Raw genomic sequence first — 14,608 nt, forward strand, 5'->3', positions numbered from 1 at the left:
TTCTTTTGTTTTTTTAGAAGCAATTTTGGTAAACACACTTTTTTGGCATTTATATATATATATTTTTTTAGAAAAACACTTTTTTGGTTCACAACCAAACAACTTTTTTTGCAAATTAACTTTTTGCACAATACCTTTCTTCACTGATGTACAATATTTTCCTTCACTGATGTTCAGTTTCTGGAATCATTAACACTAAGGTTTTTTCATGAAAGATCACTTCATTGTATTTAGTTACATGTTTAATTTATGTAATAGCAAGCGCTGCACTGTTTTTCACATTTTTGTTATTTGGGCCTAGTATCTGGGTTATTGTGTTCAGCTGCTGTTTTTTTAATTAATTTTTTACCAAGCACAGATTTTATATTTATTTTTTACCAAGTGCAGATTTTATATTTAGATTTTGTTATTGTTTGCCGATACAATTAATTTGCTGCTGGTTCATCTATAATGGATGTTTTTGAATACAGATCCCAAGCAGTCATTGACACCACGGGGGTCTTTGATGGGAATGAGAATTCCAGGGATGATTTATCAGGTTGCTTTTTGAGGTTGAAGAATCTAACCATATCTGAACTACACACTAAATGGGATATAGCTTACCTGGAAGAATATGTAAGGGAGAATATGGTTCCCAGAAGCCTGAGATGGGAAGTGAACCCACAAAAAGAGGACACTGAGATAGCTGAATGGTTTAAATATTTCAATGAGGCAGGGGTTCAGTTTTTGAAATTCCTGATTGCTAAAAAATCGAGGAAACTTGCCTCATTGGACTATGAGATCAGTTTGATAAAAACCAAGCTTGTCCCCTTTAAAAATGATCCGGAATATACGCAAAGGTCCGAAGCTTTAAAAACCATATTGACTAAAGAAGAAACTGAACAAAAAGCTAAGAAAAAGAAAAAATATAATAGGGACAAAAAGGACTATAAGGACAATGTTGTGTTCAAATGGCAGGTCTCTATGGAAAACTTGGCCCCCTTGCCCCCCATGGGAGATCCAGATTTATATCCCCCTAGTCAGATTGAGGGAATGAGAGGGGGTGGTGTTGGTGATTCTAATTCCTCATGGGGCTCCATAAATCAGGCCTCTCCAGTATACACTGAACGAGGAATGGGTCCATCATTACAGCCATATCCTCAGTCCTCCAGAGGATGGATGGACAAACGTAATTTTAATCACCAACAGTATCCGACTCCATCAAATTATTACCAACATCCCACCTCAATGGCACCTCCTCCACCTTGGCGCTCTAGAGGTGGTAAGCCTTTTTTTCAAGGAAGAAAACCATTTCTACAGGGTAGGAGTGGTAGTAGGGACAGGAGACCCCCCTCGGATTTGAGGGATGTGGGATCCAACTATACGGTTGATACCTTTAACAGATATGGCCCCCTTGGGGAAGAAAGGATGGGGCACTCTGGACCCCTTAGGGGTCATGGTGGTTCCCAACCATCATATATTCAACCCTCAGGTGGTAGTTACTACCAACAGGGTTTTCAGGAAGGCACTCGGGGGGGGACACAAAAGAAACGGAGACACAAGAGAGGTTGCAGAGGGGGGAAACGTTTTCACACCAAAAAGGAGAAGGACCTAGACATTAGCGGTGTCATCAACCTTAGCAACAAGGAGTTAACAAAGGAGGAATTGCAGACTCTTGGCAAGGGCCTGAAGTTTGTGCCTCCTCAGAATTTAAATAAATTCCAGACCTTTATAGATATTCAAAAGTTCACACGTAAGTTGAACATAAAAAGGTACATCATGAGCAACCCCTCCCGTAAAATGGCTAGGGATTCCACAACAATTATGCATTCTGGTTTATCAAATGCCTCTTTGTTTAATCCTCCCAGCAATACAGCACCCAACATAAAAATTTTTCGCGATCTGTTACTAAAAGATCTCAACGATTTGAGGTTGAGACCAGCCCAACCAACACGGGAATTTAAGATCGGACTAGACTCATTGCTGAATAGGAAGGATATAGTAGTTCGGTCGGCTGACAAAGGAGGTGCAATAGTAATACTTGATAAAACTATGTACTCCAATGAGAGGACTAGGATTTTGTCAGACTCCGAGACCTACTCCCCACTACTTACAGACCCTACTATTAGGTTTAAAGGTGAACTAAGAGAGTTGGTCGATAAAGGGTTCAATATGGGCATTCTGAACAAAAAAGAGAGAGATTTTTTGGTACCTTTGGCGCCACGCCTGCCGGTCATGTATTCTTTACCGAAGATACACAAGTCTTTGGAGAATCCACCAGGGCGGCCCATCATCAGTGGAATTGATTCTGTAACTTCCCGCATAGGGAAATATATTGACAGATATCTACAACCACTGGTGGTGGGCACCCCATCCTTCTTGAGGGACACTAAGCATGTCATCAATACTTTACAATTGGTTGAATGGAAACCTACTTATCTGCTGATCACCGCGGATGTAGCTTCGCTGTATACCGCAATTTCCCATCAGTTGGGCTATGATGCAGTACATCATTTTTTAGCCCAAGATGGGAGTATTTCGGTGACTCAGCGTAATTATATTTTAGAACTACTTTTTTTCGCCATGACGCATAACCATTTTTGGCATGACGGGACCCATTTTTTGCAAGTGAAGGGGGTGGCCATGGGAGCTAAATTTGCTCCCAGTATGGCCAACCTCTTCATGGCAAAATGGGAGGAGGATATTGTCTTGAGTAACAAACCTCCTGAATTGGTGACCTGGAAAAGGTTCATCGACGATATTCTGTTCATCTGGGATGGGGACAGTTTATCAGCAGAACTTTTTCTGTCCCATCTGAACAATAATGACCGTGGGATAGTTCTCAGTCATGTTCTGAGTCCCACCAACATCCAATTTTTGGATTTGAATATCTCCATCAGGGACAACAATATAATTACTACAATGTTTTTTAAGAAAACGGATAGGAATAGCTATATCCCACTGAATTCCTGTCATCATAAATCTTGGCTGTCAGCTGTCCCTAAAGGCCAGTTTCTGCGCCTTAAGCGCAATTGTACTTTTAATGATGACTTCCTTAGGGAGGCACTAATTTTAAAGAAGAGATTCCTGGCTAAGGGCTACAATAGTGAATCTCTTGATTCCATCATAACGGAGGTTAACAGTAGAGATCGCCAATCATTGTTAGTCGACAAACAACCTAGGACTGGTAACACAGACAACCATGGGGTATCTTTAATTACAACTTTTTCGAGCCAACATTGGGCCGTTAAAAGAATCTTACGGAAACACTGGTCAGTTATTAAAAATGATCGCATCTTGGGTCCTGAGCTACCCGACAGACCAAATGTGATCTTTAGGGGTGCCACCAGCTTGAGAAATATGATTGCTCCAAATGTCCCGGATCCCCCGACTAGACCAACATTCTTTGGAGATTTGAAAGGCTTTTTCCCTTGTGGGAAATGTAGAGCCTGCAAGCTGAATGTATTACGGGGTAGGAGATTCACTGATTTCACCTCGGAGGGGACGAGACTCACTTACCCTATTCGAACTTTTATCACATGCACCACTAAGTGTGTTGTGTACCTGCTTAGGTGTCCATGTGGTCTAGAATATGTGGGTCGCACAGTACGCATGTTACATGTGCGCCTAGGGGAGCATATAACCAACATCTGCAAAGGTTTTGATAAACACAATGTTAGTAAGCACTATGATTTAAAACATAACCGTGATCCAAGAGGCACCACTTTTCTAGCTATAGAGAAATATATTCTGCATTGGCGCGGCAGCAATGCTAAGCGCACTATCTCAAGAGCAGAAACAAATTGGATACACAAATTAGGTACACATATTCCTGGGGGACTCAATATTGAATGGGACATCAACTGCTTCATCAACAATGGTTGATGCCCCCCCCCCCCCCCCCCCAGTCTAGTTTGTAGTTAATATAGGCTGTTTATGTCCTGAGGACTAACTATGATATTATCGTCTGTGTATTTTTGTATAACTTCTGTTATATCATTTATACATTTCTTTTATAAAATAAGAAAAAAATGGTATGTTTTTTAAACTTAGTACACATATTTTACCTATGAAGTTTCTTGAATTGACTGTGGGTAATGGTGGGTAGTCAATGCTGGTTAGGCCCCATTACAACATCATATCTGCATATCTTTATGATTTTGTGGAGGGTTGTTTCTAAACCACACGCACTCACTAGCTTTGTTCATTTTTTGAACCTGCCACCTATCTTTTGGACACATATGTGGTCAAATTGTGTGGTACAGGTCATCATTAGTGTATGTGGCCATTGGAATTAAGGGGGGGATTTGGACTTGCATTGAATGTTTGCACTGTCTAAGAGTTATTTTTAATGTTTGATATAAGTTTTATTACTAAACTTCATGAGGGAACTCCAACCTTATTCGAACAAATTGGTCATAGACCGTGCTGGAATTTATTGGTTGGTTGGGGGACACCCTATCACTTTCAGTACCTTTGTCATCTTTCCCAATTGATGGGAACTTGTTCGAATAAACTGGTCGTTCGGTGGTTAATTTGATCATGAACGGACGTTTTTTGTCTGCACCTATGGCAGGGCTCCCTACCTTACCCATAGGATATAAAAGGCTTCAGCACGAGGGTGTGGGCGTACCCCTGATGACGTCAATCTGTGACGAAACGATCGTCGGGTAGATACGCTTACACCTCGTGCTATTTTTATTTATTCGCTCGTTTATATACTTTTGCTAGCAAAACTGTTCTTTTTTTATGTTACGATTATTTTTATGTGACTCGACCGAGTCATTCGTAGTTTCCAACTTGTACTTGGTTGAGAAATAAATTCCACGTGTTTGAAACTATATCACACGATTGGGCGTACTTTATTTTTTTCATCCATTCGGTGATACGACACCTTGAGGCTTTCGAACTGACCGGAACGGACTACGATCTCAGAACACCCGAAGGTGTGGGTTGTGTTTTACCTTCCCGTCCGGAAAGAGGATTCGAGTCGTCCGAGTTAATGTGGAGTGTCTGAGGAGCGACCTTGACCGATCCAAATCGTTTGGGAATTTGTATCTGCGCACATTAATAGATGTTCTGGTAAGCCTGCATTACTTACTTAAGTTGCTGTAGTAAATGATTTTACGTGGTCAAGCACTCTCACCGGAGTTACATGGGATCAACTTCATTTGTGTTCACTGTTCTTTCACTCAACCAATAATTATCTTCACCTGTATGGGACTTTGAAAAGTCACTTTCGTATACTCAAGGGAGAGGACTTTCTCTTTTGATTTGATTTTCTCTGTTTTGTTTTATAATTTTTTCTGTTTTCGTTTCTTTTGTTTTTTTAGAAGCAATTTTGATAAACACACTTTTTTGGCATTTATATATATATATTTTTTTAGAAAAACACTTTTTTGGTTCACAACCAAACAACTTTTTTTGCAAATTAACTTTTTCACATTTTTGTTATTTGGGCCTAGTATCTGGGTTATTGTGTTCAGCTGCTGTTTTTTTAATTAATTTTTTACCAAGCGCAGATTTTATATTTAGATTTTGTTATTGTTTGCCGATACAATTAATTTGCTGCTGGTTCATCTATAATGGATGTTTTTGAATACAGATCCCAAGCAGTCATTGACACCACGGGGGTCTTTGATGGGAATGAGAATTCCAGGGATGATTTATCAGGTTGCTTTTTGAGGTTGAAGAATCTAACCATATCTGAACTACACACTAAATGGGATATAGCTTACCTGGAAGAATATGTAAGGGAGAATATGGTTCCCAGAAGCCTGAGATGGGAAGTGAACCCACAAAAAGAGGACACTGAGATAGCTGAATGGTTTAAATATTTCAATGAGGCAGGGGTTCAGTTTTTGAAATTCCTGATTGCTAAAAAATCGAGGAAACTTGCCTCATTGGACTATGAGATCAGTTTGATAAAAACCAAGCTTGTCCCCTTTAAAAATGATCCGGAATATACGCAAAGGTCCGAAGCTTTAAAAACCATATTGACTAAAGAAGAAACTGAACAAAAAGCTAAGAAAAAGAAAAAATATAATAGGGACAAAAAGGACTATAAGGACAATGTTGTGTTCAAATGGCAGGTCTCTATGGAAAACTTGGCCCCCATGCCCCCCATGGGAGATCCAGATTTATATCCCCCTAGTCAGATTGAGGGAATGAGAGGGGGTGGTGTTGGTGATTCTAATTCCTCATGGGGCTCCATAAATCAGGCCTCTCCAGTATACACTGAACGAGGAATGGGTCCATCATTACAGCCATATCCTCAGTCCTCCAGAAGATGGATGGACAAACGTAATTTTAATCACCAACAGTATCCGACTCCATCAAATTATTACCAACATCCCACCTCAATGGCACCTCCTCCACCTTGGCGCTCTAGAGGTGGTAAGCCTTTTTTTCAAGGAAGAAAACCATTTCTACAGGGTAGGAGTGGTAGTAGGGACAGGAGACCCCCCTCGGATTTGAGGGATGTGGGATCCAACTATACGGTTGATACCTTTAACAGATATGGCCCCCTTGGGGAAGAAAGGATGGGGCACTCTGGACCCCTTAGGGGTCATGGTGGTTCCCAACCATCATATATTCAACCCTCAGGTGGTAGTTACTACCAACAGGGTTTTCAGGAAGGCACTCGGGGGGGACACAAAAGAAACGGAGACACAAGAGAGGTTGCAGAGGGGGGAAACGTTTTCACACCAAAAAGGAGAAGGACCTAGACATTAGCGGTGTCATCAACCTTAGCAACAAGGAGTTAACAAAGGAGGAATTGCAGACTCTTGGCAAGGGCCTGAAGTTTGTGCCTCCTCAGAATTTAAATAAATTCCAGACCTTTATAGATATTCAAAAGTTCACACGTAAGTTGAACATAAAAAGGTACATCATGAGCAACCCCTCCCGTCAAATGGCTAGGGATTCCACAACAATTATGCATTCTGGTTTATCAAACGCCTCTTTGTTTAATCCTCCCAGCAATACAGCACCCAACATAAAAAATTTTCGCGATCTGTTACTAAAAGATCTCAACGATTTGAGGTTGAGACCAGCCCAACCAACACGGGAATTTAAGATCGGACTAGACTCATTGCTGAATAGGAAGGATATAGTAGTTCGGTCGGCTGACAAAGGAGGTGCAATAGTAATACTTGATAAAACTATGTACTCCAATGAGAGGACTAGGATTTTGTCAGACTCCGAGACCTACTCCCCACTACTTACAGACCCTACTATTAGGTTTAAAGGTGAACTAAGAGAGTTGGTCGATAAAGGGTTCAATATGGGCATTCTGAACAAAAAAGAGAGAGATTTTTTGGTACCTTTGGCGCCACGCCTGCCGGTCATGTATTCTTTACCGAAGATACACAAGTCTTTGGAGAATCCACCAGGGCGGCCCATCATCAGTGGAATTGATTCTGTAACTTCCCGCATAGGGAAATATATTGACAGATATCTACAACCACTGGTGGTGGGCACCCCATCCTTCTTGAGGGACACTAAGCATGTCATCAATACTTTACAATTGGTTGAATGGAAACCTACTTATCTGCTGATCACCGCGGATGTAGCTTCGCTGTATACCGCAATTTCCCATCAGTTGGGCTATGATGCAGTACATCATTTTTTAGCCCAAGATGGGAGTATTTCGGTGACTCAGCGTAATTATATTTTAGAACTACTTTTTTTCGCCATGACGCATTACCATTTTTGGCATGACGGGACCCATTTTTTGCAAGTGAAGGGGGTGGCCATGGGAGCTAAATTTGCTCCCAGTATGGCCAACCTCTTCATGGCAAAATGGGAGGAGGATATTGTCTTGAGTAACAAACCTCCTGAATTGGTGACCTGGAAAAGGTTCATCGACGATATTCTGTTCATCTGGGATGGGGACAGTTTATCAGCAGAACTTTTTCTGTCCCATCTGAACAATAATGACCGTGGGATAGTTCTCAGTCATGTTCTGAGTCCCACCAACATCCAATTTTTGGATTTGAATATCTCCATCAGGGACAACAATATAATTACTACAATGTTTTTTAAGAAAACGGATAGGAATAGCTATATCCCACTGGATTCCTGTCATCATAAATCTTGGCTGTCAGCTGTCCCTAAAGGCCAGTTTCTGCGCCTTAAGCGCAATTGTACTTTTAATGATGACTTCCTTAGGGAGGCACTAATTTTAAAGAAGAGATTCCTGGCTAAGGGCTACAATAGTGAATCTCTTGATTCCATCATAACGGAGGTTAACAGTAGAGATCGCCAATCATTGTTAGTCGACAAACAACCTAGGACTGGTAACACAGACAACCATGGGGTATCTTTAATTACAACTTTTTCGAGCCAACATTGGGCCGTTAAAAGAATCTTACGGAAACACTGGTCAGTTATTAAAAATGATCGCATCTTGGGTCCTGAGCTACCCGACAGACCAAATGTGATCTTTAGGGGTGCCCCCAGCTTGAGAAATATGATTGCTCCAAATGTCCCGGATCCCCGACTAGACCAACATTCTTTGGAGATTTGAAAGGCTTTTTCCCTTGTGGGAAATGTAGAGCCTGCAAGCTGAATGTATTACGGGGTAGGAGATTCACTGATTTCACCTCGGAGGGGACGAGACTCACTTACCCTATTCGAACTTTTATCACATGCACCACTAAGTGTGTTGTGTACCTGCTTAGGTGTCCATGTGGTCTAGAATATGTGGGTCGCACAGTACGCATGTTACATGTGCGCCTAGGGGAGCATATAACCAACATCTGCAAAGGTTTTGATAAACACAATGTTAGTAAACACTATGATTTAAAACATAACCGTGATCCAAGAGGCACCACTTTTCTAGCTATAGAGAAATATATTCCGCATTGGCGCGGCAGCAATGCTAAGCGCACTATCTCAAGAGCAGAAACAAATTGGATACACAAATTAGGTACACATATTCCTGGGGGACTCAATATTGAATGGGACATCAACTGCTTCATCAACAATGGTTGATGCCCCCCCCCCCCTAGTCTAGTTTGTAGTTAATATAGGCTGTTTATGCCCTGAGGACTAACTATGATATTATCGTCTGTGTATTTTTGTATAACTTCTGTTATATCATTTATACATTTCTTTTATAAAATAAGAAAAAATGGTATGTTTTTTAAACTTAGTACACATATTTTACCTATGAAGTTTCTTGAATTGACTGTGGGTAATGGTGGGTAGTCAATGCTGGTTAGGCCCCATTACAACATCATATCTGCATATCTTTATGATTTTGTGGAGGGTTGTTTCTAAACCACACGCACTCACTAGCTTTGTTCATTTTTTGAACCTGCCACCTATCTTTTGGACACATATGTGGTCAAATTGTGTGGTACAGGTCACCATCAGTGTATGTGGCCATTGGAATTAAGGGGGGGATTTGGACTTGCATCGAATGTTTGCACTGTCTAAGAGTTATTTTTAATGTTTGATATAAGTTTTATTACTAAACTTCATGAGGGAACTCCAACCTTATTCGAACAAATTGGTCATAGACCGTGCTGGAATTTATTGGTTGGTTGGGGGACACCCTATCACTTTCAGTACCTTTGTCATCTTTCCCAATTGATGGGAACTTGTTCGAATAAACTGGTCGTTCGGTGGTTAATTTGATCATGAACGGACGTTTTTTGTCTGCACCTATGGCAGGGCTCCCTACCTTACCCATAGGATATAAAAGGCTTCAGCACGAGGGTGTGGGCGTACCCCTGATGACGTCAATCTGTGACGAAACGATCGTCGGGTAGATACGCTTACACCTCGTGCTATTTTTATTTATTCGCTCGTTTATATACTTTTGCTAGCAAAACTGTTCTTTTTTTATGTTACGATTATTTTTATGTGACTCGACTGAGTCATTCGTAGTTTCCAACTTGTACTTGGTTGAGAAATAAATTCCACGTGTTTGAAACTATATCACACGATTGGGCGTACTTTATTTTTTTCATCCATTCGGTGATACGACACCTTGAGGCTTTCGAACTGACCGGAACGGACTACGATCTCGGAACACCCGAAGGTGTGGGTTGTGTTTTACCTTCCCGTCCGGAAAGAGGATTTGAGTCGTCCGAGTTAATGTGGAGTGTCTGAGGAGCGACCTTGACCGATCCAAATCGTTTGGGAATTCGTATCTGCGCACATTAATAGATGTTCTGGTAAGCCTGCATTACTTACTTAAGTTGCTGTAGTAAATGATTTTACGTGGTCAAGCACTCTCACCGGAGTTACATGGGATCAACTTCATTTGTGTTCACTGTTATTTCACTCAACCAATAATTATCTTCACCTGTATGGGACTTTGAAAAGTCACTTTCGTATACTCAAGGGAGAGGACTTTCTCTTTTGATTTGATTTTCTCTGTTTTGTTTTATAATTTTTTCTGTTTTCGTTTCTTTTGTTTTTTTAGAAGCAATTTTGATAAACACACTTTTTTGGCATTTATATATATATATTTTTTTAGAAAAACACTTTTTTGGTTCACAACCAAACAACTTTTTTTGCAAATTAACTTTTTGCACAATACCTTTCTTCACTGATGTACAATATTTTCCTTCACTGATGTTCAGTTTCTGGAATCATTAACACTAAGGTTTTTTTCATGAAAGATCACTTCATTGTATTTAGTTACATGTTTAATTTATGTAATAGCAAGCGCTGCACTGTTTTTCAAATTTTTGTTATTTGGGCCTAGTATCTGGGTTATTGTGTTCAGCTGCTGTTTTTTTAATAAATTTTTTACCAAGCACAGATTTTATATTTATTTTTTACAAAGCGCAGATTTTATATTTAGTGCCCATGGAAGTGCCAATCAGTGCTTATTGAGCCAATCAGTGCCCCATTAGTAATGCCTGTCAGTGCCCTTCAGATGCCAATCGTTAGTGCCTGTCAGTAGCTCCTCACTGGTGCTGCCTATCCAGTGCCATCTATCATTGCCACCTATCAGTGCCGCCTCTCAGTGCCCATCAGTGCTGCATATCAGTGCCGCCGATCAATGCCCATCAATTCTACATATCAGTGCCACCTTATCAGTGCCCATCAGTACTGCATCAGTTCCCATTAGTGCAGCCTCATCCGTGCCCATCAGTGAAGGAGAAAACAACATTTTAGAACAGAAACTAAGAAATTATTTTATTTTTTTCTAATTTTTGTTTTTTTTAATTTGTTTAGCAAAAATTTTTGCTAAACACCATTTTTTTGATGGCATGTTAAAAATGTTGTGTGTGGTTAAAATGTGTGTGGTCAGTAGTTATATTTATAAATTGGTGCAGTTCAATATTTTCTTGTACATAACACTGTGAATCTTTTAAAATCATCATATTAAAATGTGCACTTCCAAATAGAACATTAAAGTCCCACAGGAACTCCTCCATGCTTATAGCTAAACTTTACCAAATGTTGTTCATTTTTCTTTTTCCACAAACTTGATGATATTATTTGCTGCCTTCTCCTACACCTCAGATACAATTTTCAGTATATATTATTACAATGACCCTAAATCAACATGCAAGAATGGCTCCTCTGCTCAAAAACTTTAAAAAACAAAAAAAACACTATAGTTCTTCACCTTTTCAAAACTTTAGTCCAGTAAAAAAAACAATAGGAATACTACCCTCAATGCTGGCGCACTTTAAATCCCAGAGCACACTGTAATATCTGGTATAATGACATCACATCCAACCATGAATTTCTCAAGGGTATCAGAAGCCTAATACCCCTGAGAAAGTCGCAGGTGGATGTGGTGTCATTAAACCAGACCGGAATTTGCAAAGTAAGCCAATGCTGATCTCCAGGCACTTAGGAGACATCCTCATGTATTTTTAAAGTAATATTACAGTGTGCACTGGGATTTAAAGTGCATCCGCATTGTGAGTAGTATTCCTATTGGTATTCCTCAAGAGATAGATGCTCCTCCTATATAATGTATGAACAAAGACTTTGCCATGCCAACCAACCTTTTAGAAGAAAGCGAGATAAAGATATTGTCAGACGGACTACAGTAATCCTTTTTGGAGGTAGTAAATACCAGAAAAGACTACAATTACACATTACTTATGCAGCTTTGCTGAAACCCCCCCCCCCAGAATAACCCATATAAAGTGAAATAATAACCATACTTTGCAATATATGTTTCAACATACATTTTGATATTTTATTTCAGATTGTCTTCAGATGGTAATGTAAATATCGGTAAGTAAACATACTAATCTTTGCTGACAGTTGTAATTCCTAGGAACAATGCTTTAACTGTCTGTTATTTTCTTTTCTTTTTATTTTTTTATTTAGCTATACTGCACACCAGGCATGGGGGAAAACACCATTCAGGAGGAATGTCAGTTGGGGGACATCATCATCTTAAAGGTGGATTCAGTTCTGGCAGTGGAAAAAGCCATGGGCATGTTTACACAAGCAAGCGCCATTCCTGCCATGAGCACCACTGATAGAATGGGAATATAGATATGTCATATTCCCTCTCAACAATGCTTTTATTGCTGCTAACCTGTTATTCCATTCTGCTGTATTGTGTATCTGCTTCCATGTATATTCACAGTTAACGGCTCCATTTTTGTATAGCCATAAATACAGCAAGGGCCTTTGTCAAGTCAATGGGAATCCAAAAGCAGCTTGAAGCAGGTTGATGTAGTTTAGAAGGAGAAGTAAAAAGTAAATATAAAAAGTAGGTTGGACGGAGGTCAACTTCTGATCAATTGTACATGTCAATGTATTCTGAAAGATCCTAGAAATGTCTTAAGCTGATGTCAAATTCAAACAGAAAGTATCTAAAAGCAAGTTGCATTTTCCCATTGATACAAACTCAAAGCCGGCCAACACAGGCCAAACACTGTTACCTTATCCTATTCCCTAATAAACTGCTGTTTACAGATTTGTGCATTGTAGATTTTATTTTTCTTATTAAACATTTTCTGTTGATAAAAAAGTTTGCAACAGACAGTACAAAATATAAGAGTAATATATCCAATAATGACATATAGTTCAACAAATATCTTCCACTGCAGTATGCATTTGGTCCATATTTTAACCAAACTGAGGGGCACAAAACAAGGAAAATGGGACAACTAGAGAGCTAAAAGGGATTAGAAGAGAGCGAGAGAGATGAAATAATTTAGAGGTATAGAGGAAAGGGGAGGATTAATGGAATGGGTAGGGAAGAAAAATAAGAATTGGAAATTGGGGATATGGGCATTCAATGGTTGGCAATCCCTGCACATTTCCCACACCGTATTGCAATCTCACTGTGTTTGCGATTTACTGCGGGTGTCAATACAAAGTTAACAACAAAAGGATTGCAATTGCAGTGTGGTTTGCCTGAACTGAATCACATGTTACAAAACGACCATGTGATGCAGTTGTGGTGCAGTGCCAAAAAAAGGTGCCTGCACTTCAAAATGAATGGGCTCAAATTGCACCACACTGAATCACATGTGGCTTGCACAGGAATGCATTGCAATCTCTGTGTAATTCACATGTGGGTTATAGTGTGAAATGGGGCTTAATAAGTAACTCATAATCTTTATGTACTCTCTTTAGGCCGCGTACACACGCGCGGACTGTTCGCCCAACTTTGTCCGTCCAACAGTTTCGGCAAACAGTCCGCTCAAAATTAGCATGGACGGACATGGCCACACACGACGAACGAACAGTTTGCTGAAACCGTGCGCGATGACGTGAACGGCACGTACGACGGGACGAAAAATACGACGTCCTATACACTGCATTATAACTTTCGGCGTGTAAATCCTTTCTGAGCATGCGCGGAACTTTGTTTGACGAACAAGCCTACACACGCGGGGACTGTCCGCTGAAACAAGGTTTCAGCGGACAGTTTTTCGGAAATTCCGTAAAACCTTGTTCGTCAAACTGTCCGCTGAAACTGTCCGCTGAAAGCCCACACACGAGCGGACTGTCCGCCCAAACACTGTTCAGCGGACAAAGTTGGGCGAACAGTCCGCGCGTGTGTACGCGGCCTTAGAGAAGACAAAGGTCTTGCAGATAGGTCTGAATTTCTGCCCTTGGGATAATATTAACATTTGTAAGTTTATAACATATCTAAATCCTTTTGCCTGGAATTTAACAATGAGAGTCATTTATAACAATTGGAATAAACCACATGTGGCAACCTTGGATATGGAAAAATGTAAAGATTTTATCATCAATGACTTTCATGCACTAAGAGATCCTATACATCTTATGGGACTTACTGCATCTTCTGGGATCTTACTAATGCTCTAGTTTAGGCAACAAGCTTTGTGGAGTTGCCATATATGTAAAAAATAGCATAACATTAATGAAAAAAATGAATGAAATACTCAACTTCTCTGCGTCTGCCTTCCAACCAGACAGGGATCCTCCCTTAGAACTGGTGTAGTATACCGCATGGCCGGGACAAGGGAAGGGCAGGAGGGGTGGCTGCCCAGAGCACTGCCGTATCATGTGAGGTTCAGGAGGCACCACAAGGAGATTGGGGGGAATTTGTGTTGGGAGGGGGAATTGGGGGGGGGGGGCATGAGGTAAGACTCGTTCTAGGAGGGGAAATTTGGAGAGGTGTGTCAGGAGTGGTGAGATGAAGGAAGGGGATTTG

The 14,608-nt window shown here is 40.4% G+C and overlaps 1 protein-coding gene across 1 annotated transcript in view; it reads left to right on the forward strand.

Moving 5' to 3' along the window:
- The window catches only part of LOC143984188 (keratin, type II cytoskeletal cochleal-like), a 66,883-nt gene extending 54,204 nt beyond the window's left edge, over window positions 1–12,679 (forward strand). Inside the window, exons 3-4 of the mRNA XM_077484481.1 lie at window positions 12,170–12,198; window positions 12,295–12,679. Coding sequence (XP_077340607.1) covers window positions 12,170–12,198; window positions 12,295–12,449 — 184 coding nt within the window. The 3' untranslated portion in view covers window positions 12,450–12,679. The remainder of the gene's footprint in view (window positions 1–12,169; window positions 12,199–12,294) is intronic.
- The last annotated feature ends 1,929 nt before the right edge of the window (window positions 12,680–14,608 follow it).

Source organism: Lithobates pipiens, unplaced genomic scaffold (assembly GCF_037356315.1).
Source record: "Lithobates pipiens isolate NorthernLeopardFrog02 unplaced genomic scaffold, aLitPip1_a1.2 Scaffold_16, whole genome shotgun sequence".
In the NCBI taxonomy this organism is placed as follows: Eukaryota; Metazoa; Chordata; class Amphibia; order Anura; family Ranidae; genus Lithobates; species Lithobates pipiens.